Genomic DNA, 23,376 nt, shown 5'->3' with positions numbered 1-23,376 from the left:
GGCAGACGGGCAGCTTTAATTTCTTAAAAGTTTGTTTCTATTGAACATAAAAAAAACTGCAGCACTATAAAACACTATATAGTGAAGAAAGAACATCTAACATAATGTAATGATTAAAACAAGCTAAAGAGTGTCGAAAGAAGAAAACTAATTAATAAAAAAAATCTAATACAGATGAGGAAACAAATTCATTTCTTTTCTTATTATTAAATCAACACATGAGAGACACATTGTATCTTCTTATTGTTAGAATAAAGAGACTTTTCAAAAAATTAGATAAGCTTATATTCTGGATCCTTAAAATCAGGAGAATAAGCTTCTTTCTATTTACATAAAATTATCCTTTTTGTTGTACCACATGCTCGAGAGACAAAGCTCTTGAGATGACAAATTCCATATCCTTTAGTATTTCTCCCCAATATTATATTGACATACACAGTGATTTGAAACCAAAGCAAGCCTGTAGCTGGAGAAAACCAGATCTATGAGTTAAAGAAACTTTAAGTTTCTTACACCAACATAAAAAATTTAATGCCCATCCCTTTTTAACCATTCTTTGAAAGTTAGCATTAAACCATATTGCTTTACAACTTCAATAAACTTTTTTAATGTATTGCATAATTATCAAGGATATATATAATATCAGTATATAAGCACAATTTATAATTATTATTGAGCACCACTACATCCTTAATAGTTTGAGATTTTCTAACAAATGAGTTGATGATTCAAGATTCAAAATGGAGATTTATACAGATAAGAGGCATCCTTGTTGGGTGTCATGGATATAAGATAACAGATGGAGAAATAAACCAGTTCCTAATAACTCTACACAATGTGTGAAGAGAATTAGTTTGGTGTAAAGCATCAGACTAGATCTTGTCCAGGCAATCACTAGGAGTCAACATTGACTCAAAGGCACAAAGCAAAACTGGGTGAAGACACAAAATTGTAATTCAGTAAACAAAAGATGGTGGAAATACCTATCTTCTTAGAAGCCACTTCATAAATTCAATCTGGATCAAATGGAAGTCTTTTTCAGCATCCAACAAAATTAGATCTGATTCCAATTTATGGATTGATGCTGCAATATGAAAAATATCAATCAGGTGAATATTGTCAGAAGCATGTCTTTTTTTTAAATAAATCCATACTGTGATGAATGGATTATAAATGATATTACCTGCTATAGCCTCCTCCTAAATGTTGTAGTTGCAGTTTGTATGTTTTGCCTTCTGGAGCCTTTGAATCATGTGGAAAGTTTCTGCATCAGTGCAAGGGATGATTGCAGGTAAAAAAAACAAAGGCAAGGAAATCTCCATGCAGTCTGAGGTTCGGATTGGCAGTCTCCATTTGATGTAACGGCCTTGGCAAGAAAGTAGTTATTATCTTAAAGAAGCCTCAGGTCCCAAGACATAAAAAGAATGACTCACTGCTCTTCCATACAGAAATGCTAAAGTTCAGGTATGCAGTGCTGGACTTGCAGCACTATTGACACTTAAAATTAACTTCCAATCTTACTCTGCTTCAGTAGAGCTTCCATCCATATCAGAAACAGGTGAAGAGAGAAGTAGGGCAGAGAATACTCTCTTTGGTACCAGTTTAATGCCATGGAAAAATCAAAGGAATCATCCTTCTCTTCCCCTTCCTCTCCCCTTCTCATCAGTGGAAGACAGGAAACGGAAAGGGAAAGTTATGGGCAAGGCTCCCTTTCTAATCCCATGGAAATTGGAGATTTGTCTCACTTCTTCTACTCTCCCTGTCTTTTCTGCCACCCATGGGTTGGCAAGAGATGTTGGAAGGATGGCTTTTTGGCACAATGACAGAGCTCTGACTGTTCTACAGCCAAAAGGCAATGTTCCTAAAACCAGTGGCTAAAGCCTGTGTCATTCTTCAGACTTACCAAATGATTTGTCACAAACTGACCACCTGCTGTTTGTAATAACAGAGGTGAGAAAAATACACTTTTGAAGGCCAGAGAAAAATAACAAAAGGTCACTTTGAGGTGGACAATGGGTAGCCTGAGGATGCCATTATGAGTATATTCCTCCAAAAACAACAACAACAACAACAACGATGAATGTGTTTCTTTTACTGGGACTAGCAAGACATGCAAATGGTTCCTCAGTTGTAGAAGGAAATTAGCATAGAATGAACATAGATTGAATTTTCTCTTTAATATTGCCAACATTATTTCAATGTACATTGACATTATGGCTGGCATTGATATATATTATAATACTAGGATTACATTAAATGAAAAATGACTTTAGATGGTTACCAATATATAAAATAAATATGTATTGAAAAATCCAGCTGTAATTAATATATAGATACCCTTTTTGAAAGATAAAATTGAAAGATAAAAACTAACACAAAAAAAGAATAAAAAGAAAAATAGAAAATGCAGAAAAGAAAAAATAGAAAAGAAAAAAGATTATAGTATAAGAAGAAAAAAAAATGACTTCCCCTTCATCATTTTTTAAAGTAATTTATCACCATGTCTTTAGCGTTAATATATAGATCTGATTATGATACTGTTGACATTCACACGCTAATGAGAAACACTGTATCTCATTTTCGGTTATTTAAATTTAAAACACTGGTAAATACAAAGTTTATTTTCACTGTACATTTCCTTATACATGTGGTCAAGTTTGATGTTTAAAGGGTTTAATACAGTATATCTTGTCAATAAATTTCAATTAACTGCAAAAAAACTGAAAACAATTTTAATACTATTTGCTATAAATTGTAGTCTTCTCATATTCAAAGGCATATGAAAGTTGTGTTTAGGTATATGAAAACTACTTGAAATATATAAGATTAGAAAACAACTGACTTTGTTTGTGTTAACAGGATGAGAAAGTGCAAGGCTTCCTGTTATGTGAGTGTGACAGCTGTAGATAAGTGGGGAGGCCCTCACAGGAAATCCGTCTTACATCTGCAGCATGACTTGTCTAAGGCTGAGAGACTATCTCTAATTGAAGTATCAATGGCATGGCATGGTGCTAAGTGATCAAACATGGGGGACATGGTGAAGAAGGACTTGGAGGATGAAACTGTATTGCCGTTGGAAAATGAATGTACCAGAAACATGGGAGAATTTGTGGAAGTTTCTCTGAATGAAAGGGTTAAATTTAATGACACAGGCTTATCCATGGTCCTACAGAATGGCTTGGAGAATCTCCGTCTAGAAAACTCTCTCACAGACGTTACCCTGTGTGTTGGCAGCATGCATTTTTCGTGCCACCGTGTGGTCCTTGCAGCAGCAAGCAATTATTTTAGGTAAGGTAGATATTTAAAATAAGACCTCTTCACTGGATTGAACAGATCTCTATCAATTTAGCAAATAAGACGATAAAACTACATTTTCACATACTTGATTTAAATCTATCTGTATTCTGTATGTTTCCCCAAATTTTGTATTTGGGATGGTGCTAGAACACATTTACAGTTAATGTTATTAGGGTAGGCTTTAAAATGATTAAAATGATATGCAGGCTGCAAATCCCTAATCTATAATTACTGACAGGAATGAATTGACTGACCTTGTATTAGATGCTAACAATAATTATTCTCTGTTAATAAGGTAGGAGTTTCTAAGGATACATTCAATGAAATTCCGCTTGGAAAATTTGCTGGATTTTCCCTCTTTGTTTTGTTTTTTATCTAGAGAAAATAGATCTGGTGTTATAGAATCATCAACATTTAAAGTTCTCTTGGACATCATCTATGTATTCCAATTCTTTATTCTGTTTAGGGAAAAACTTCATTTGTGAATAAAAGATGTAATATTTTTGACAAAACAAACATGAGAAAAACTGAAAAGTCTTGTATCATGTTCAATAAAACGCCAATAAAATGCAGAGTTAGACCATACAAAGATCTAAAAGCTGTAAAACACAGATCTTTGGGAAGACATATCCAGGACTGCCTGTAATATTTCACTTTTCTTTTTTAAATTGAATTTCTCTGCCACAAAAGATAGATCACAGTTCAGCTTAGAAAGTAGGTATCTCTTCCTCCCAGATGTTTTATAATTTCTCAAAATAACTTTTAAAACTTTAGGACATGAACAAAAACAGGAACTCAGTATACTCAGTCATTTCTGCTTGAATATTTCTTGACTTCCACATAGAAATACTTTGGGGAAAAAATCTTATCCAAATTCCACACTAAAGAATCTAACCTTCTTAGTTGACTTGACTGGATCCTTGAAACATGGATACTATAAAGCTCTTGCTCCTTTTCATTATTGGTATAATATTTATAATAAGAAACCTATTGTAAACTTGGTGTTAAAGTATAGCGTTGGGGTGTATTGACATAAAACATTATTGTTAATATTATTTATTTATGGCACAGAGGCCCTAAAAGCACATTATGAACGTAATCTAAAATTTGGGCATTAGATAAAACTGTTTAACAAATAAAATATTTGATATTACGTGAACATTGAAGTGTGATTTAAAACCTCGTTTTTGTAGTCTTGATTAAAAATCAGACAGTTGCCTCTGCAATTTTAGGATTTTTATCTTTAGGTAACATTTTATCATACAGTATCTCTTCCTGGGCTTGATTTTATAAATAGGCCAGATAACATCCTGGAAAAGATTCTCATGAAATTCACAGTACAATAAAATATCTTTCACTGATTCAAAATCAATCCATTATAGAGGCAAAATCTTTGAGAGTGAGGATTTTTTTAAATCTAATGTGTAGCATATTCGATGGCGACACATATAATCTGGCTTTTGAAAAGAAAATTCTGTATTCACTTAAATATAAATTATTAAGATATATAAGGAGCTGAATCTATATCTGTAATTAATTCCAAAAGTTACAAGTGAACATAGAACTTTGGTTTAGCCATGAATTTATGTATTGAATTATTCCATAATTTTTTGTTTAATATAATTATATGCTGATGGACCCCTGGAAAATAAATCATCAGGATCAGTGCCAATCTGACTAATCTTGTAGGTCACCTGTTTAAACCACTATCTAATCATTTGGGATTTCATGAAGCAATCCTTCCTTGTTTTTAAAAATATGTTTGTAATCAAAACTTAATGCTGTAGGCTTAGCAAAGCCTTTGTTTCAATCGACATCACCCAGTTTCCAGAGAACAACAGAATTTCTGGAATTCTACTTGGAACACTTAAAGGAGATCTTAAAAGTTTTACTTGCAGTTGTCCTATGTTATTATTAGTAAATGTAACTTAAACTGAAGTTCCACATAAAATTTGAGATATAATATTTTGCATTGTTACAGGAACAAATGTCCCATTTTTTGAATAAAACACTGAAGTAAGGCCATCAGAGTAGATTTTGCTTCCAGAATTTTCTTTCTTCCTAGTGTTTCCTGCAGGTTCAGTTCCCTTTTTTTTTCAGATCATCTATTAATTGCAACAGGTGAGCCTAAACTTGTGAGCTGAAAGAGTGACTGGCTGGCCCAATGTCACCCGGCCAGCTTTCATTCCTACAATGGGACTGGAACTCACAGTCTCCTGGCTTTTAGCCTGGTTCCTTTACCACAAGACCAAACTGCCTCTGTATTTTGCTTTGCTATTTTGAAGAAATGCCTTTCAATGATGTTGCCAGGAGAGAGTATGATTAAATAAAATGCCCACATAATTAAAATTCTCTACTATCATCTCATGATCTTGAATTGTCCTTCTGTAGTTTTTTAAAATCAAAACCCAAAGCATTAATTTCATCATTATTAATTTGAATTGATTTTTTCTGGCAAAATTTAACTAATGCCTCAAGTAGGCATTTCAGACCCAATATGGTATGTGAAAGAACAGCATTATTTATATATAATAAAGCACCAATTTTCTTTTGACTAATAATGGGCATTGGCCACCAACCTGAAGTAACATAGTTTCTATATTATTGATAGACATACAATATTAAAAAATAAACCTGTTTCATACACTTGTTCCTATCCTTTTAAGAAGAGATTGGACAACCATTTGTCTGAAATGGTATTGGGTTTTCTGATGGAGCAGGAATTTGGACTAGAAGATTCTGTTTTGGGATTTGGACTGTTATTTTGTTATTAATATATTGTTTATAATATAATTATTTTGTCAAACCAAAATGAAAAACCTCCTTACTCTGCTCTTGTAATGCCCACTCCTTTGGGATTTGATTATGAAAATCAAAATAAAATCACCTAGGTTGGTATAATATTAATTTTTTGTTCAATCAAAATAAAAGCACAATCTCTTTGCTCTAAGATATTAGTGAGCCATTGCTTTGGTGAATTATTGGAATATTTGTTTGGACACACTGAAATTAAAATTCCACATGTTCCACTGTAATATTGATGTCCTGCTCCAGTAAAATAAGTGAAATAATTTAAGTGGCATTGCACATTTATTTCCAGAACTTTTTGCACACCGACTGGATTTTCCAGATTTACTGAACTGTCTATTTTTCTCCTTTAGGGCAATGTTTTGCAATGACTTAAAAGAAAAGTATGAAGAAAAAATAGTTATTAAGGGAGTTGATGCAGAAATAATGCAGATTCTTTTGGACTATACATATACCAGTAAAGTGCTTATTACCAAAGAAAATGTGCAGAAAGTCCTTGAAGCTGCCAGCCTTTTTCAGGTTAGTGAATGCGTGCAGTAAATGGAAAATATATATAGGGACAAAGCACATGTTAAGGTTAAACTATGAGTTAATTTTATTTAACTGCTGCATTTAATCCGTAGCCTTTATAAGCATAGCCAATTAATGGCTGCTTACTATATGTTCTTTAAAATATTGCTATATACCGTAGTTGTTTATTGAATAAAACAGGGATTAACAATGTGTGAAGCAGTTGTTGAATGAAACTGTGACTATGCTTATCAAACCTATCATGGCTGTAGATAGGAACCAGGAGGAGCATGCATCAAGCCTAAAAATAGTAAGCAGTCAGACTCCAAAATCAAGAAAGCCATGCAGAATTATTTATAAACTATTTCCTTTATTGTTCCTCACCTATAGACAGAAGTAGTTCACCTAAAGTAAACGGCTTGCATCAATAAAGATATACACTGAGAATTTCTAGAGAGAAGCTGACTTGACCTCTTCCATCCAACCAAACTATCTAAACTTCGCTGTCTGTTATTCCTTTGGATTGCACTTCCTCCTCTTGAGAATTCAGTCTACATTCCGTCACTCAAGGTCATACAAGAACACATTCTAAACTCTGATCAATAGACTAAAAAGCATCCTAGATAACAGTCAAATTATGCCCAGGAAGAGTCACTTCTCTGTCAGATCAGAACAATTTAGGCAACAAAATGCTAAGCAAAATGATCTTCTTAATGCCTCCCTATAAGGAACTTATCACCCTGAAGATACAATTAATTAACAGGATACTCAGGCTGCTGGCAAATATATTTATAGATCCCTTAAGTACTCACTGTCTAGTAACTACGATATGTATAAGATTGTATTTCTAAACTCTCTTTTGCATTTCTAACAGCCAATTCCAATTTTGGGATATGGGAAGTGGGGGGTAAGATTCTTTGGAAAAAGTCCCTTGAAACTGTCCTATAAAGCTTTCCAGTGTTTTCTCGTGATTTACTAGCAGGATTGCAGACTGGATGGTGACATATGATGAAGCTGGCTAAAGTTTTCTCCTCTCAAACAGAATTAATTAGCACTAGTATTCTATTAATTTTACCTTTGGGATTAATACAAGTAAATGTATCAAAAATCCTTAGAAGTAAAAGATCCTTAGAGGGAAGTAATAGTATTTATGGTATTATTTATTTCTTTATGGTATTTATATCCTGGGTTTTCATCCACAAACTGCAATCAAGGCAGTTTGCAACAGCAAAAATATAAACTTTAAACTAAAACAGCATTAATATATTTAACATATTGGTAAAACAAATATGATATTAAAATAAAGTAACAAAAGCCTGGTAGAAGAGAGTTTTTTACCAACTCAATACTGGGAATATTATTTTTATTTTGAGTATAAGAGTGCAGAGAAGAGCAACCAAGGTGATTAGGGAACTGAAGACTAAAACATATGAAGAACAGTTACATGAACTGGACATGGCTAGTCTAGTGAAAAGAAGGACCAGGAGAGACATGATAGCAGTGTTCCAATATTTGAGGGGCTGCCACAGAGAGGAGGGGGTCAAGCTATTTTCCAAAGCACCTGAAGGCCAGACAAGGAATAATGGATGGAAACTGAACAAGGAGAGATTCAATCTGGAAATAAGGAGAAATTTTCTGACAGTGAGAACAATCAATCAATGGAACAGCTTGCCTTCAGAAGTTGTGGGAGCTTCATCACTGGAAGCTTTCATGAAGAGACTGGATTGCCATCTGTCAGAAATGTTGTAGGGTTTCCTGCTTGAGCAGGGAGTTGGACTAGATGACCTACAAGGTCCCTTCCAACTCTGTTAATCTATTATTTGGCATATGCTTATATCTAAGTGTAGTAGAAGACATAGTTTTCCCCATAACAATTACATTGTGCCATAAATTAAGCTAAGGCAAAATAATTTACTCCAAATCATCCAGTGTATCTGGTGCTGAACTTAAACCTGAAACTTTTAACTCCTAGCCCAACCCCTTAACATCTCTCACCATATCAGAGAGTAAACACCAAGGATATCTCCTGGGAGTGGAGAAAGGAACAGCCTTGTGGAAAAACTCAAGCTGTTGAATCTCCCTGAGAAGTTCAGTTTGTAGCCTTGGACCATGCAGAAATCTTCAAAAGGGGCCCTCCTGTTGATTTGAATAACTGGGCACGTTCATAGTGAGAGAGACAGTTCGGTCCTAAGTCCTTTGGGGCTTTAAAGATCAGTACCGATTGTGTGATTTCTATTACCTTGCATAGGTCATCAGCTTAACTGTTGAATTGTGCATTGTGCAACTGCATTGCACTTTCTGGAAGCTTTTCAAGCACTTTGAAATGATGTTACAAGTTGCAACCAAAGTATAATTAAACGTTGCTAAGTCTGGATTACTGAGGAAGGGTCACAATAGACTCATTAGCCATAATTGGGAGAACATTCTCACCATGTCTGAAAATCTAGTGATAGTAATAGATCAAAAAATATTTTTAATTATGAAACTGTTCCTTCTGGAGGATGGGGATGGATCTCTTTATCTGCATATTATGTTCCAGTGTATAATTATGGATAAAAAAATTGTGGATAATGAGCCTTTGAGTCAGTGAATGGGGTGGGTGGGTTTGCAGAACTTTTGAAAATAACCCCCAAACCCTTTTTCCAAATCACCAAAAGAGTAAAAAAAATAAATAATCAGAAATAAGGGTATAGTATATCCCATCTCAGATTTAACACTTTTACACTGTATGTTTTCTAGTTTATTTTCACTGTGGAAGAAAATAAAGGGACTGCTTCATGTAATGCTACAAATTTCTAGGATTGCTAGGAAATATTAGGGTGGAATCTGGATATGAACTGTGCATATGAAAAATGGGGGGATAGAACTGACCTTTGTTCCAAAACAAATGAAACTTTATATACAATATAAACAAATTATCCCCATACTGTATTTATTAACTATGACTACATGAGATAACAGCAGATAGCAAGACCACAGGTAACATAGTATGTTGTCATGATCACACCCAGAACCAACAATATCTAAATTCCAGTATCCAGCTTTTTCTTTCCCAGTAGGACCTCTGCTTTGTCTGGGATGAATGTCAATTCTTCTCTCTCATCCAGCCTATTAAGCTTAGGCTTGTTCAAGGTCACTGATTGTTTCATAGAGTCAGCAGAGTACTGAATGGTACAGCTGAATGTTATCAGCATACTGAAAACACACTCCTCTGGAAATAGATTATAAGTGGCAGGTGTAAATGCTATAAAGCATAGAAGACAGGCTAGAACCTTGGGAGGTAATAGATCAATGCCTTGTGTGTGAGTGTCAAGCATTTAGACTCCTAGCATTAACTTTTTGGAGGTGCCCTGACCAGAAGTCCATTCTCAGTCAGGGAAACTCATGACTGATTTTGGGTCAGTCACATTGTCAGATCACAATGCCACAGGCTTATTGTGACGAAAATTAGTAGAAAAAGTAATGTATGTACTCTCTGGGAAGGAAGATATAAATTGAAGAGTAAAAAGTGAATAAACCCTGTTTTGGCCTTCAACACACAAAACCAGCAAAATTAGGATGGGAGCAGTGGTAGACTCTTTGTATCACAGTACATATGAGGGCGCCCTTCAAATTGCCAGGGGACACATGCATTATAACATTTTTATGGGAATAGTAAATGAGGCCATAATGCAACATGGGCTGAGGCTACAGATATTTCTGTTTTGGAGAGCCACTTTGGGAAGTTTGGGCATTTACACTTTTACTTGTTTTCATATGCCAAGTCTCCTTTAGTAGGTCTATTTCAGATTTTTTAAATTTCCTAACTCAAAATGGAAGAAAGTGCATCAGTAGTTTTTCTTGCAGAATTGAACAGAACAATCTGTAATTCTTGTCTCATTAAGTAATAGTCGAGCTAAAATCATTACTATTTGTTTGAGAAATGTACCTAATATGATTGATTATGCAACATCACATTGATACTGATTAAATAAGCTTCATTGGAAATACTAAGTTAAATATTTCCATACATCTAGCTCAAAAAACAGGAAACAAGTGGTTTATAGACCGGGTCTGTTAATTTTCAGTTTTTGTAAGCAACGTAAATGTGTCAACAGGACATGGTTCAGAACATAAGATTCTCCTGTGAATAATTTTAAAAATCTACATACCCTATTAAACTGTTTCTGGTTTTTCACTTCTCTCTTTTACTTTTAATTACTTTTTAAAACCATGCTGGTTTTAAACATGTAACCAGTTTATGTACAGCAAACCAAAAACTATTTGGAGGTTTCATCAGCTGTTAGGGAGAAACTGATGTGGTATTACGAGGACTTGCTTAACATATTTTGATGCCTAAAGCACAAGACAAGATGACACTTTTATTATTAAGCAGAATTAAACAGTTGCTTCATGAAGCACAACCTGAGAAAGGGGGAAGATAGAACAGCTCTCCCCTTAATGGGCCACTGAAGGTAACTGTCCTCATCAGTTTTGCTTGCATGAAATGTGGAAAGGTATCATCAAACACTTTAAAATCACTTGAACCACCACTAGACTCATCATGTGCATATAGGTTTACTACACTGATGGTTGAATCTTACTATAATATTAGGAACAAAATAGAATCATTCCTGATATCTGAGGGTAACCAAATAGTGTGTGATACATACAACTTGGTACCTCAGTGGAGGATATTTGGCAGAAGGTATTAAGAAATGGCCAGGCAAATCGCTGATACTATCTTTCAACCTTTATACCTGACATGGTTGTATAATTCAGCCTTATAGCCAGGCTGATTCCAATGCTGATAGCTTTTAGAGTAACTGGATGGATATTTAACAGGTGGTGCAGTGGTTAGAATGCAGTACTGTGTGTGAGAGGCTGTGTGCAATTTGGTGGATCGAATCTCACCAGACTCAAGGCTGACTCAGCCTTCCAACCTTCTGAAGGTGGGTAAAACGAGGTCCCACATTGTTAGGGTAATATGCTGACTCTGTAAATCGCTTAGAGCAGTGTTGGTAAATCTTTTTGGCACTAAGTGCCAAAACAGGAGCATACGCATGTGCACGGGGGAGCACTGGAAACCGGAGCTGCTCTTATGGTTTCCAGCGCTCCTGTGTGCGTGAAGACCAGCTGGCTGGCACACATGTGCATGCTGCAATGGGCGACGTGCCCGGAGAGATGGCTCTGCATGCCACTTCTGGCACATGTACCATAGGTTCGCCATCACGGGCTTAGAGAGGGCTGTAAAAACCACTGTGAAGTGGTATATAAGTCTAAGTATTACCAGTATTGCTATTTGCCAACATGGTCCAGATATGATAACATTTTTTCAGAATCCAGTCTTGGTCAGTCATTGGGACCAGAGGTTTTGTCATCCAAGCTTTCAGAGTTGTGCTGGGGCCCATCTCTCTAGCTCTAGAGAGGAGTTCCGTAAAGATGGGCTCCAGCACAAGTCCAAAAGCTCAGATGGCAAAATGCTGGTCCTGGTGACCCTGCAACATTATCCTGGGACATCTATATTCGCCTTAATTCAGTAAATTGTTTTCTTTTTGTATAATTTGATAGCTTCAACAATGTATTAAATGATTGTATAAAATTATGAACTCAGTGTAATGTAAACAAATTAACCTCTGTACTATTATTACTTTTGGATTTTGGATTTTGATTTTAATGATAATTAATAAAAGCATATATCCCAAACAATGTTATTATTAATCTTATTGCACTAATAATATTGGGTAAGTAGGATTATTAATTATTTATTCTAACCCCATAAATATGCATTTCAGTAATGTTACTGGGGGTTATCAGAATTTTAATTTGGAAAATAATTAAAATAAATTACTCCCACTTTCTTAATTTCAGGAGTACAATAGAGAGAGTATCTTTTATAGCAATATAATTGTTGCCCTCATTAAAAAACTGGGAGTCAAAGCACTTGCTGATCCACTTGCTCTAATTCAGAGGATTGTCAGTAGATCGTAATTTACCTTCAGCATAGTCATTTCTTGGAAAACTTTGTCTGTTGTGGTATTTTACTAAGATTAATTTGCATCAGCATTATTATAATATTAATATAAAAGATTAAATGTTTGTCAAAAAGTAGCAATTACCATTGAATGCACAACATATAGCTTGCTATTTAGCAGAGTGATATGCAAACGTTAACCATTTTGAGATAATATATAGTATGCCCAGAATCAAAGGCATCGTATCAGTTGCATTTGGGAATAACTGTGGAAGAAGACCCTTGTCCTCTAGTGCTTGTTCACTAGAACTTATTAAGTTCGAGGATGTATCTGGTTGGCTATTGCTTTACAAAGAATAAGCTTTTGGCCTGATCCATGGGCACTCTTATTACATTCTTAGATATAGGACTCTGCTTCAGTGCTTCCAGATGGTTGCGGAGACTTCCCTGGCTGCTAATTATCCCGTTCCCCTTGAACTGTATCAAAATATTGTCAAGGTCAACAGTAAGAAGAAAGCATTTCAGTCATGGATTGCTACCACATAACTGAAACATGCACAAACTTGAACTACTGTACCTAATAAGAAACAATGAGCAGAAATTGTAAGATAACAATTTAGGATTTTGCACATCAAGCAATGTTGTTCCTCATGTACTTAAAAGTTTTTCAAGAGCAGTGAAAAAAGATAAGAAAAGAAGTCTATATGATATCTTTCTCCTGTGCTTTCAGTTTTTGCGCATGGTAGAAGCTTGTTCCAGTTTCCTTAAAGAAGCTTTACACCCAGAAAACTGTGTTGGGATTCTCAGGCTGGCCGATGCTCATTCCCTTGATATATTGAAGCAGCAAGTCGAGAATTATATTGTCCAGAATTTTACACAAGTGGTGAATTATGATGAGGTCTGTGAGTTGCCTGCAGACATTCTAAATGGCATGCTAAAAAGTGATGACCTCTGTGTCACTGAAGAAGCTCAAGTATTTCAGATAGTTATGAAGTGGGTGCGTCACAAAACAGTGGACAGGCTCCCACTCCTCCCATATATCCTCGAGAGTGTGCGTTTACCTCTTCTGGATCCTTGGTATTTTGTAGACACTGTTGAAGCAGATCCACTCATCAGACAATGTCCTGATGTCTTTCCTCTGCTTCAGGAAGCCAGAATGTACCATCTATCAGGAAATGAGGTGAGTAAAATGTAATAATATTAAAGGAACTTCAATACAAAGATTATCTAGATCTTATCTGTCGTACGAAAGTTGACTGCTAAATGCAACTTTGATCAATTCCATGGATAATGGCTTCATGGCCCTCAACAACCTTTTTTGTTCTAAATCAGAGATATATTCATATATTCAGAAACTCACATAGCTCCTGGAACAGAAAAATATTTTTGTGTAACTTTTTGTAGCCACACAATTTTATATTTCCCCCTAAAATTGTGCAACTGTTGACAGTAATCTGTTATTAAATTGTCATAGGATTTTTTTGTTATTATTTACAATTCTACCTGAAAAATCTGTTATTCATTATATTTATGAATGAATTCCTTATCACCTCTTTGATGTATGATGTGTTTAAAGCCTAGACTAATGGTGCCGGTCTGAGAGCTCCGAGCATCCTCAAAAATTGCTACCAAATTATACTTATTATACATCATAAAGGGGAAATTGTAAGTAAATTAACCCCACTCAATTCTGCCACATTTGACCTCAGGACCAAATGTCACTTCTAATCCCTACAAATCAGGGGTGGGTTCTACTTACCTTTACTACCAGTTCACAATGGGGCCGCTCATTTCACTTGCGCATGCGCTCTTCTGCACATGTGCAGAAGCATTTTGATGATGTCGGGGTTGATAGGTGGAGCCTCCCTCCAGTTTTACTACCGGTTCTATAGAACCAGTGCAAACCGGGGGCAACCCACCACTGCTACAAACGTGCATCCATGACCTAAATACACATTTGTAGGTGGGGAAAGTGGTTGTTGGTTGCTAGATTTTAACAACAATAAACAACAAAACAACAATAATAGTTAATTTTGTTTTTGTTTAGATGATTTCAGAAAGAACAAAGCCCAGAATGCATGAATTCCAATCTGAGGTTTTTATGATCATAGGCGGTTGCACAAAGGATGAAAAATTTGTATCAGAAGTAACTTGCCTTGATCCTTTGAGACGCAGTCGTTTGGAAGTGGCAAAACTGCCAAACACAGAACAAGAATTAGAAAGTGAGAATAAAAAGTGGGTGGAATTTGCTTGTATTACACTAGGAAATGAAGTCTACATTTCAGGTAAGGAATGAAATAATTTCTTCTCTCTCCTCCTCCTTTGCCTTTTTTTCTGAAAAGAAGAATCATAGAGCTCAATAGTGAACTAGCAAGTAAGCAAGCAAACAGATGTAAGGTGAACTCTCTGACCCAGGGTAGCATCTCTGGGGAAGCCATCCGTGATTCTAAAGGTTTTACTTCCAGAAGAAACATGCTGTTTAACAGGAGTGCTGCTGACGTGTAAGGGGCCTTTATGTAAATATTTTTGCTTTCAGTGTGTCAAGTCATGCCACATGGCAATTGAAGTTTTCTGGTGCTTCATTCTCCTATATTCACAGTTACATGAAGTTGTAACTGGATGGGCTTCTTCCCACAACCTGGTGCCCTGTAACGGGCATTGGGCTGTCACCATTCTCATCATTTGGTGCCCCTATTCTGGCACTTTGTGCAATGTATAACTTACATATCTGCTTGCAGAGGCCCTGCTGCTGATGCAAGGCTGATTTGAAGCAGTTGGGGAGGATGTTGCAGCAGCTTTGGTGGCATCTCCCTCCCTCCCTCCCTCCCTCCCTCCCTCTCTCTCTCTCTCTCTCTCTCTCTCTCTCCTTCCTCCCTCCCTCCCTTCTTTGCTGTAGTTACTATTCAGAAACCACATTTATTCAGGTTTATTAAAAATATGAGATGAAGAGTAAATAGCAAGAAAGAGTCTTATTGGATGACCTGGGTCTATGGGGCACAGCTGTTGCCTTCCCTGTCTTTACTATGTTTATGCCAAAGAAAAGGAAGGAAGGAAGGAAGGAAGGAAGGAAGGAAGGAGGAAGGAAGGAAGGAAGGAAGGAAGGAAGGAAGGAAGGAAGGTAGGTAGGTAGGTAGGTAGGTAGGTAGGTAGCAGGGCTGTGCAGAGCTCTGAATTTGATCTCCAAAATGTGTTTTAGCACGTGCAACAGGGGTGGGTTCTACTTACCTTTACTACCGGTTCGCAATGGGGCCGCGCACTTGCACAGAAGCATTTTGATGACATTAGGGTCGGTGGGCGGAGCCTCCCGCTGGTTTTACTACTGGTTCTATAGAACCAGTGCGAACCAGGGTCAAACCACCACTGACGTACAATTATTTCATCTGGCCACTTTTATTTTGAAGTACACAGTAGCTACATTTGGGTTTTCATTAGTCCTAAGTATGTTTTGGAAATGAAATCCAAAACATTACATAGCATTAATAGATAAAGTTATAAGTGCAAATAGAAATTGCATGAAACAAATCTTTTTCTTCTTATGCAGTGTAGATTGTTGAGGTGATGACGACGGATGGAGAACCTGTGGGTCATCAGCCACTTATGATTTTGTAGCCCCATTTTTTGTGAAGTTTAAGTGCAAAACAGATGCCTCTATTTAGCATCTTAAAGCTCCCAGATCCTCTCCCAGATCAAAAGGAAGGAACCAATATTGTGTCCTCCCTGGTGAGGTCATTTTTATGTCACATCTGCACCTTTCAGATGTTAGAAAAATATTTATATAGAACAGTACAGCGTCCTGGATTGAAAAGTTTGTCTATTTCCAAGTGCAGGCATGTAAAGAATATGACAAACTGGCACTGAGGTTTAAATCCACTCTCTCCCACAAACTTTTACATCTTTTAATGTACATCTTTTAATCACACTCTTAATCAAGGGAAAATACTTTTTGGCGGAAAAATATTAAGTGATTGAGTATTGTATATACACTTGGGCTCTTGAAGAAATGGCAAGGTATAAATCTAACAAACTAAATAGATAAAAAGGCTTCTGTTTTTCAAATATGTTATTGTTTAATTCCAGTTAAAACATAAAGATGTATTTAAATTCTATGAATAAAAAAAGTGTCAGACCTTTTTGAGATTAGTTCTGTTTATCTCTTAAGCAATGAGGACTAAAATCTTAGTAAACAAGAAAAACAGACAACAGCATAATGAAAGCATGTGAACAAAAACTGTTGTTAAGAATATGTCCTGAATCTTGGAAAAAAGTGGAATTTGATTTTTATTTGCTGCAGGAGGAAAAGAAACACAGCACGAAGTCTGGAAGTATAATTCATCCATCAACAAATGGATCCAAATTGAATATTTGAATGTTGGAAGATGGAGGCACAAAATGGCTGTTTTGGGTGGCAAAGTATATGTGCTTGGTGGTTTTGATGGCGTACAAAGACTTAACAGTGTGGAGATTTATGATTCCTTTCACAACTGTTGGTCTGAGGTAAAGTACAGATGTACTTTCAGTATTAGTGAAACAGAAAACAGGACCAAAATAACACAATGTTGTTGCTATTTAATGTAAGTAAACAGACAAAGAGTGTTTTCACACACAACACAAGAAATGATTTTTTTAAGTCTGCCTCTGTAATACAGTGTAGGACTAGCGAGCAGATGCACTGAGTATTAAAACAACATTTATTTTGTCCTCCATTATCAGCTGTGCAGTATGAATGTAGATTAGACAAGAGAGACATACAGAATTTAGCACATCTGTTTTTCACGCCCCATGTAGCAGCTCTTGCAGGTGAAGATCTTCAAAGCAGATCAGAAATCCCAGGCTTTTTTTAGATGTATAGGGGATGCACAAGTCTGAGCAAAGCACTGCTCATAGACAGTGTTGTAATGTTGTACCATTACTCTCAATTCCTGTTTCCCACTTTTACATTAGTATGAATTCACAAAACCGAGAATGCAAAAATAGATGTGCATGTATTTTACTTCATGTGCCAATTTTCATGGGTCTAAATTAAAACAAACACGTATACATTTAGCTACATGTTTCCTAAGAAATTTATTTTCCATTTATGAGCAAAAATTTTCTGTTCTTTCTTTTCAAAATGGTATTTCCAGTGTATGTAAGAAACATTTTCTAGAATTCTATGTTAGATTCCTCCTGTGCACATTTATTTACTTATTATGCTTTGCAATATAATTCACTCCTCTGGAATTAATCTAACTCTGCTGAAAAATAACAATTCTTGTTATTTTAACTATTATAATAATATTGTTACACTGTTAGTAATTACTTTATTTTACTCCTGTGGAAAAAAATGAGTTCAGAAATAATGATTAGCCCAAAGCCACTCTGTCATTCCATTGGCAAGCACAGACTTGAATCTCTAGTCCACAGATTCACATCTATGCCTCTTCATTCTTTCTTTCAAACACAGTTTTGTTGCCAAGTTTTGAGTCCTTATCCCATGAACACTACAAGTTTTGCATTAATTTTTTCTGACCCACAAAGGTTTTGAACCAACTTTTCACTCTCTTTCTCTATTATTGTAATATTCTTTTTCCTAATCAACTAGCATGTTTTAACTTTGCATATTCCATTTCCCTAATATAATAAACACATAAAATCAAAATTAATTTTTAACACATTCCTAAATTACTTTATTTGTTTGATTTTAATAAAGGCAACTCCTCTCATGATCAGTGTGAGCTCATTTGGAGCAGCCAGTTACAAAAAGAAACTCTATGTGATTGGAGGAGGACCCAATGGAAAACTGGCTACTGACAATACACAGTGTTATGATCCAGCAACAAACAACTGGTGCTTAAAAACACCTATGCCTGTTGAAGCAAAGTGTATCAATGCTACCACTTTTCATGACCACATCTATGTTGTGGGTAAGTTTAATATCTGCTTTAACATGCTTAATAATTTTGCATATTTTCTTTAACTCAGAACTCTTTTTATAGTTATACTTATTTTTGTTTACTGCAAACTGAAGACTTGTGATACTCTTTTAATTAGATCATGCAGATACTTCTAGAGATATAGAGTACATTTTAATGTTAGCTAATGTACAATAGTAAAGTTAATACTAATGATAAATTACGGTATTAATTAGAATATTGATTATTAGTATGTTCTCCTATAGGAGTATATAGGAATATATTGGTATTACTAAAATTATTTAAAAGTAATGTAACAGTATGATGCTTGCTTATATATGTGTTATGGTGAATGTACAGCATGAGTGTGTGCGTGTTTAAATGCATACAAAAATGCAATGTTTTAGATTTTATTTTTTATTTTATTTTATTTCCAATTTATATACCGCCCTTCTCCCTGAGGACTCAGGGCGGTGTACAGCCAGAATTAAGAACATGAAATACAAATATTAAAAAACAATTAAAATATATATAAATTTGGCCCAAAAATTAAAAATCACAAACCAATTAAAACATTTAAAAATTTCTTCTTAAGCCAGCCCGGCTTGCTGGAAAAAGTGGGTTTTAAGGGCACGGCGGAAGATGAACTTTTGAATGTAAGAAAATAGAATGTTTTGCTTTCTTTTCAGTGAGTCTGTGACATATATGTGTCTCCTCTCATTTCCTATATACAAACCAAGATTCTTTGACAATAATTTCATACACATTTTCACTAAGTCACAGATGAGGACATAATTGATGGGGTTTAGAGAGGGGAGAGGCACCACTGATCAGTGCTTACTTCTTCATCACCTGATTGAAAAATGCATCTCAAATAGACCTGTATCATTATACGCTGGTTTTATAGATCTCGAGGCAGCCTTTGATACATTTACCAGGACTAAGCTATGGGAGAAGCTGGAAGCTGCCTTAATTAACCTTCTTCATCTATTATGTGCCCTACATACTAAAACATCCCTCAAGGTGAGGTGTAACATGCAAGGGTCCCTCTCAAAGTCAGTTACAACTCAAAAGGGGGTTAAACAGGGGTGCATTTTGGCTCTCCTGCTTTTCAACTTTTACATAAATGATATGGTAAAATGGCTAAACAAACCAAATCACCCCCCCCCCCCAATAGGTAACAGAAGCATCGCCCTCCTGCTCTATGCAGATGATGCTGTGATCCTATCCAGGACACCAGTAGGCCTTAAAAAAGCCTTGCAAGCACTTCTCCAGTACTGTAATTAAAATAAACTGGACATAAATTATGAGAAAACAAAGATCATGGCCTTTGCAAAAAGGCCAAAACTTTATTCATGGTATCTAAATGGCCATAAAATAGAGCAGGTAACCACCTTCAAATACCTGGGGGTGGTTATCCAGGCCAATGGTTCAAGAAAAGCACATGGAGAATATGCAGCTGCTTTGGGCCAAAGATCAGCGAGCATCATTCTTAATTTTTTCCGCACAAAGGGAGGATATTATGTCCCTGCTGCTATTAAGCTTTTTGTGGCCAAGTCGCTAGCACAGCTCCTTTATGGGACTGTGCTCGGACCATCAGCTTCATGCTTTAGATCATTAGAAATAGTTCAATCCAAATTCATTAGATCAATTCTCCAGATGCCACGTTGTGTCTTAAATGCACTTCTGCACCTGGAGACAGGATTGATAAAAGTCAAAGCAAGAATCTATATAGCGTCCTTAAATCTCTGGCTAAAGCTTAACTTCTTTCTGCAAGGTCTTGTTCTGTTAATCCTCCAAGATAAATTTTCTTCATCATGGATCAAGGCTGTCAAGTCCAATCTTGCCAAATTAGGTTTCTCCCCAGTTTTAATACTCAAGATGGACTATGATCTAGCATGACAAACCTTGCGGCAGAGGGTGGAGGACATTGAGAGGCAAGCAGACTTAGCCAGACTGTTTCTGGCTCCAAATGCCATTAGATGTGCTCCTGCCAGCTATCTTAGTCAGTTGGAATCAGCAAACCACTGGAAAGCATTTGCACTTGCACAGTGCCATGTGCTTCCATTGGCCGTTTTGTATGGCAAGTATAAAAGGATACCATTCACGGAAAGACTCTGTCCCTGGGGTTCAGGAGAGGTGGAGACTATGGGTCACATGCTCCTTAGATGTTCCTTTTATACGGAGATTAGGAAAAATATATTCTGACAGTAACTTCTAGGTATCCTGGTCGTTCTGACACTACAGCACTAGTTCTAACTACAGCACAGGTGGCCAGATTATGTGCAGCAGTACTGGGGATTAGTCACAAATACGTGTCTTCTCCACCATAGCGATACATATAACAATTGTGCTAACCCTTTGCATTGCTTAGTCATTTCCCTTTTAGCATTGAACCCACAACGGGCCACACAGTTTAGGGATTGCAACTAACATATAGTCAGACCATGTATAATTGACACTGGATTTTATTATAGATTTTAGTTGTTATTTATTATTTTATACTAGAATTCTTAAGTGTATATATACTGAGTGCTTTTATTTGTTCCGGTCTAAGACTGTAATAATAAATTATATTGTATTGACATAATTGATATACAGTATAGTAGGATATGCCAAAAAAGTTGTGTATTTAATATACTTCCAGATATCATTTTGATTTGAATAGATCAAATCCAAACAATTCTCAGTGGTTAAATATCTTGCACAAAAGACGACAAGGAGATTTTGTATTCCATCTTATACCAGGATGTAGGTAGGCAGTTAAGCAATAGACATCCTGGAGCCAATATGCACTGTAATCATAAACCCTGGTGTAGTATTACCTGTGGGCTTATGGTCACTCACAGTCTGTTGAGATACATTGATCTTGTAAGTCCCTCTTGTTTTCTGCCTGGATTTTCCATATCAGTGTGGATAGAGAAGACAGGACATACATCTCTGGTCATCAACAGCCAGGAAATATTTAGGAACATATACACAAATCAGTTTCAATAGAATACTGAAGCATATCAACATTTTAGGACTATATAGAGGCCCAATGATTATTATGTACATTTGTTGTCTGTCTGTCTGTCTGTCTGTCTGTCTGTCTGTCTGTCTGTGTCTCTGTCTGTGTCTCTGTCTGTGTCTCTGTCTCTGTCTCTCTCTCTCTCTCTCTCTCTCTCACACACACACACACACACACACACGCACACACACACGCACACACACACACATACACACACCTAAGCTACCAGGCATTAGTTAGAGGGACTAAAGCCCCATGTCTTTAAAGCCCCTCCTGCGCAAGCTGCAATGGCTCCCAGTGGTCTTCTGGGTGCGATTCAAGGTGTTGGTTACCACCTTTAAAGCGCTCCATGGCATTGGACCTGGATACCTTCGAGACCGTCTTCTGCCACCAGTAGCCTCCCACCGGCCAGTCCGTTCCCACAGAGAGGGTCTCCTCAGGGTGCCATCAGCCAAGTTATGTGGGCTGGCGACACCCAGGGGGAGGGCCTTCTCTGTGGGAGCCCCTGCCCTTTGGAATGAGCTGCCCCCAGAAATTCGTAAAATCTCTGATCTCCGTGTATTTCGCTGTGCCCTCAAAACCTTGTTGTTCCGCCAGGCTAGGCTATCAAGGTAAAGATTTTAATTGGGTTTTTAAAAATGGGATTTTAAATTTGGGGTTTTAGATTGAGCCTATCATTTAATAATTTTAATAATTTTAAAATTTTGTCTGTCTTTGTGCTTTTAATCAGGCTGTACACCGCCCTGAGTCCTTCGGGAGAAGGGCGGTATAGAAATAAAACAAACAAACAAACAAACAAACAAACAAACAAACAAACAAATAAATGTCTTGATTCAGAAGTCAAAGTTGGAGGGCTTCAGGACCTCTTTTATCCCACCAGATCCTTGCTTTGTTAATTCACAAGTCCCAGCAGCTACATTTGCTTGTTGATTTACAAGTCTTTGCTTCAGATAAAATTTCTTCTTTGATTTAATAATGATTTGTTTTGTCTCATCCAACTCCCTGGAAAGGATCTTTGAGACAAGATTCCTGGCTTTTGTCTTCTTGGCTTACTCGGCGACAAATTTGGTCTCTTGCATTCAAAGTCGATTAATGGGAGTCTGTTAAATTGAGGTTTCACTTTATGAATTGAAGAACCAGTCACTTCTTGAAAAGAATAATTTTCCATCTTCCCTTTCCAGGTGGGGCAATGAAAGCAGTCTATTCTTACAACCCACTCAAAGATATATGGTGCCTTGTGACTCAGTTAAACCATGAATGTGCTAGTTGTGGGATTGCTCCTTGCAATGACAAACTGTTCATTACTGGAGGACGGGATGAGAAGAATGATGTCATCGCTACAGTGCTGTGTTGGGATGCTGAGACCCAGAAATTGACAGAGGAGTGTATCCTCCCTCGTGGGGTCTCACATCATGGGAGTGTCACCCTGAGGAAATCATATACATACATCCGTAAGGTAGTGCCTGGCGCAATCTCAGTCTAACTTTGAAGGAAGATTCAAGATAAATGAAGAATAAGTGCTCGTGAAATACCTCATTTCCCCAAAAGTTATAAAGAGTCTATTGGGATGGAACAATCATGCTGGTGTAGCGTATTTTTTCAGTTTCCTTCTATACATGCTAAATTGTCAATATAATGCAGTGGTGAAATCCATTTTTTTTTACTACCGGTTCTGTGGGCGTGGCTTGGTAGGCATGGTGTGGCTTGGTGGATGTGGCAGGGGAAGGATATTGCAAAATCTCCATTCCCACCCCACTCCAGGGGAAGGATACTGCAAAATCTCCATTCCCACCCCACTCCAGGGGGAAGGATATTGCAAAATCTCCATTCCCACCCCATTCTGGGGTCAGCCAGAGGTGGTATTTGCTGGTTCTCCGAACTACTCAAAATTTCCGCTACCAGTTCTC

General features: G+C 36.7%; 1 protein-coding gene across 1 annotated transcript; it reads left to right on the top strand.

The window, feature by feature from the left end:
- The first annotated feature begins 3,025 nt into the window (after positions 1–3,025).
- Positions 3,026–23,016, top strand: KLHL6 (kelch like family member 6). The gene is made up of 7 exons (XM_070945386.1): positions 3,026–3,288; positions 6,459–6,624; positions 13,299–13,748; positions 14,616–14,853; positions 16,860–17,062; positions 18,258–18,471; positions 22,651–23,016. Exons 1-7 carry the CDS (start codon positions 3,026–3,028, stop codon positions 22,950–22,952), a joined length of 1,836 nt encoding a protein of 611 aa, XP_070801487.1. The 3' UTR covers positions 22,953–23,016.
- The last annotated feature ends 360 nt before the right edge of the window (positions 23,017–23,376 follow it).

The sequence above is a fragment of the Pituophis catenifer genome, unplaced genomic scaffold, assembly GCF_029215685.1.
Source record: "Pituophis catenifer annectens isolate HBS135680 unplaced genomic scaffold, rPitCat1.0.hap2 SCAF_6, whole genome shotgun sequence".
In the NCBI taxonomy this organism is placed as follows: Eukaryota; Metazoa; Chordata; class Lepidosauria; order Squamata; family Colubridae; genus Pituophis; species Pituophis catenifer.
The sequence above is the reverse complement of the archived record's forward strand: the minus strand, read 5'-3'. Positions and strand labels throughout refer to the sequence as shown.

Excerpts from the sequence above, each read along its gene's own strand:
- KLHL6 (XM_070945386.1), top strand. The coding sequence starts at position 3,026 with ATGGGGGACATGGTGAAGAAGGACTTGGAGGATGAAACTGTATTGCCG. Across the intron at positions 3,289-6,458 it reads GCAGCAAGCAATTATTTTAG|GGCAATGTTTTGCAATGACT; the intron begins GTAAGGTAGATA and ends TTTCTCCTTTAG. Across the intron at positions 6,625-13,298 it reads AAGCTGCCAGCCTTTTTCAG|TTTTTGCGCATGGTAGAAGC; the intron begins GTTAGTGAATGC and ends CTGTGCTTTCAG.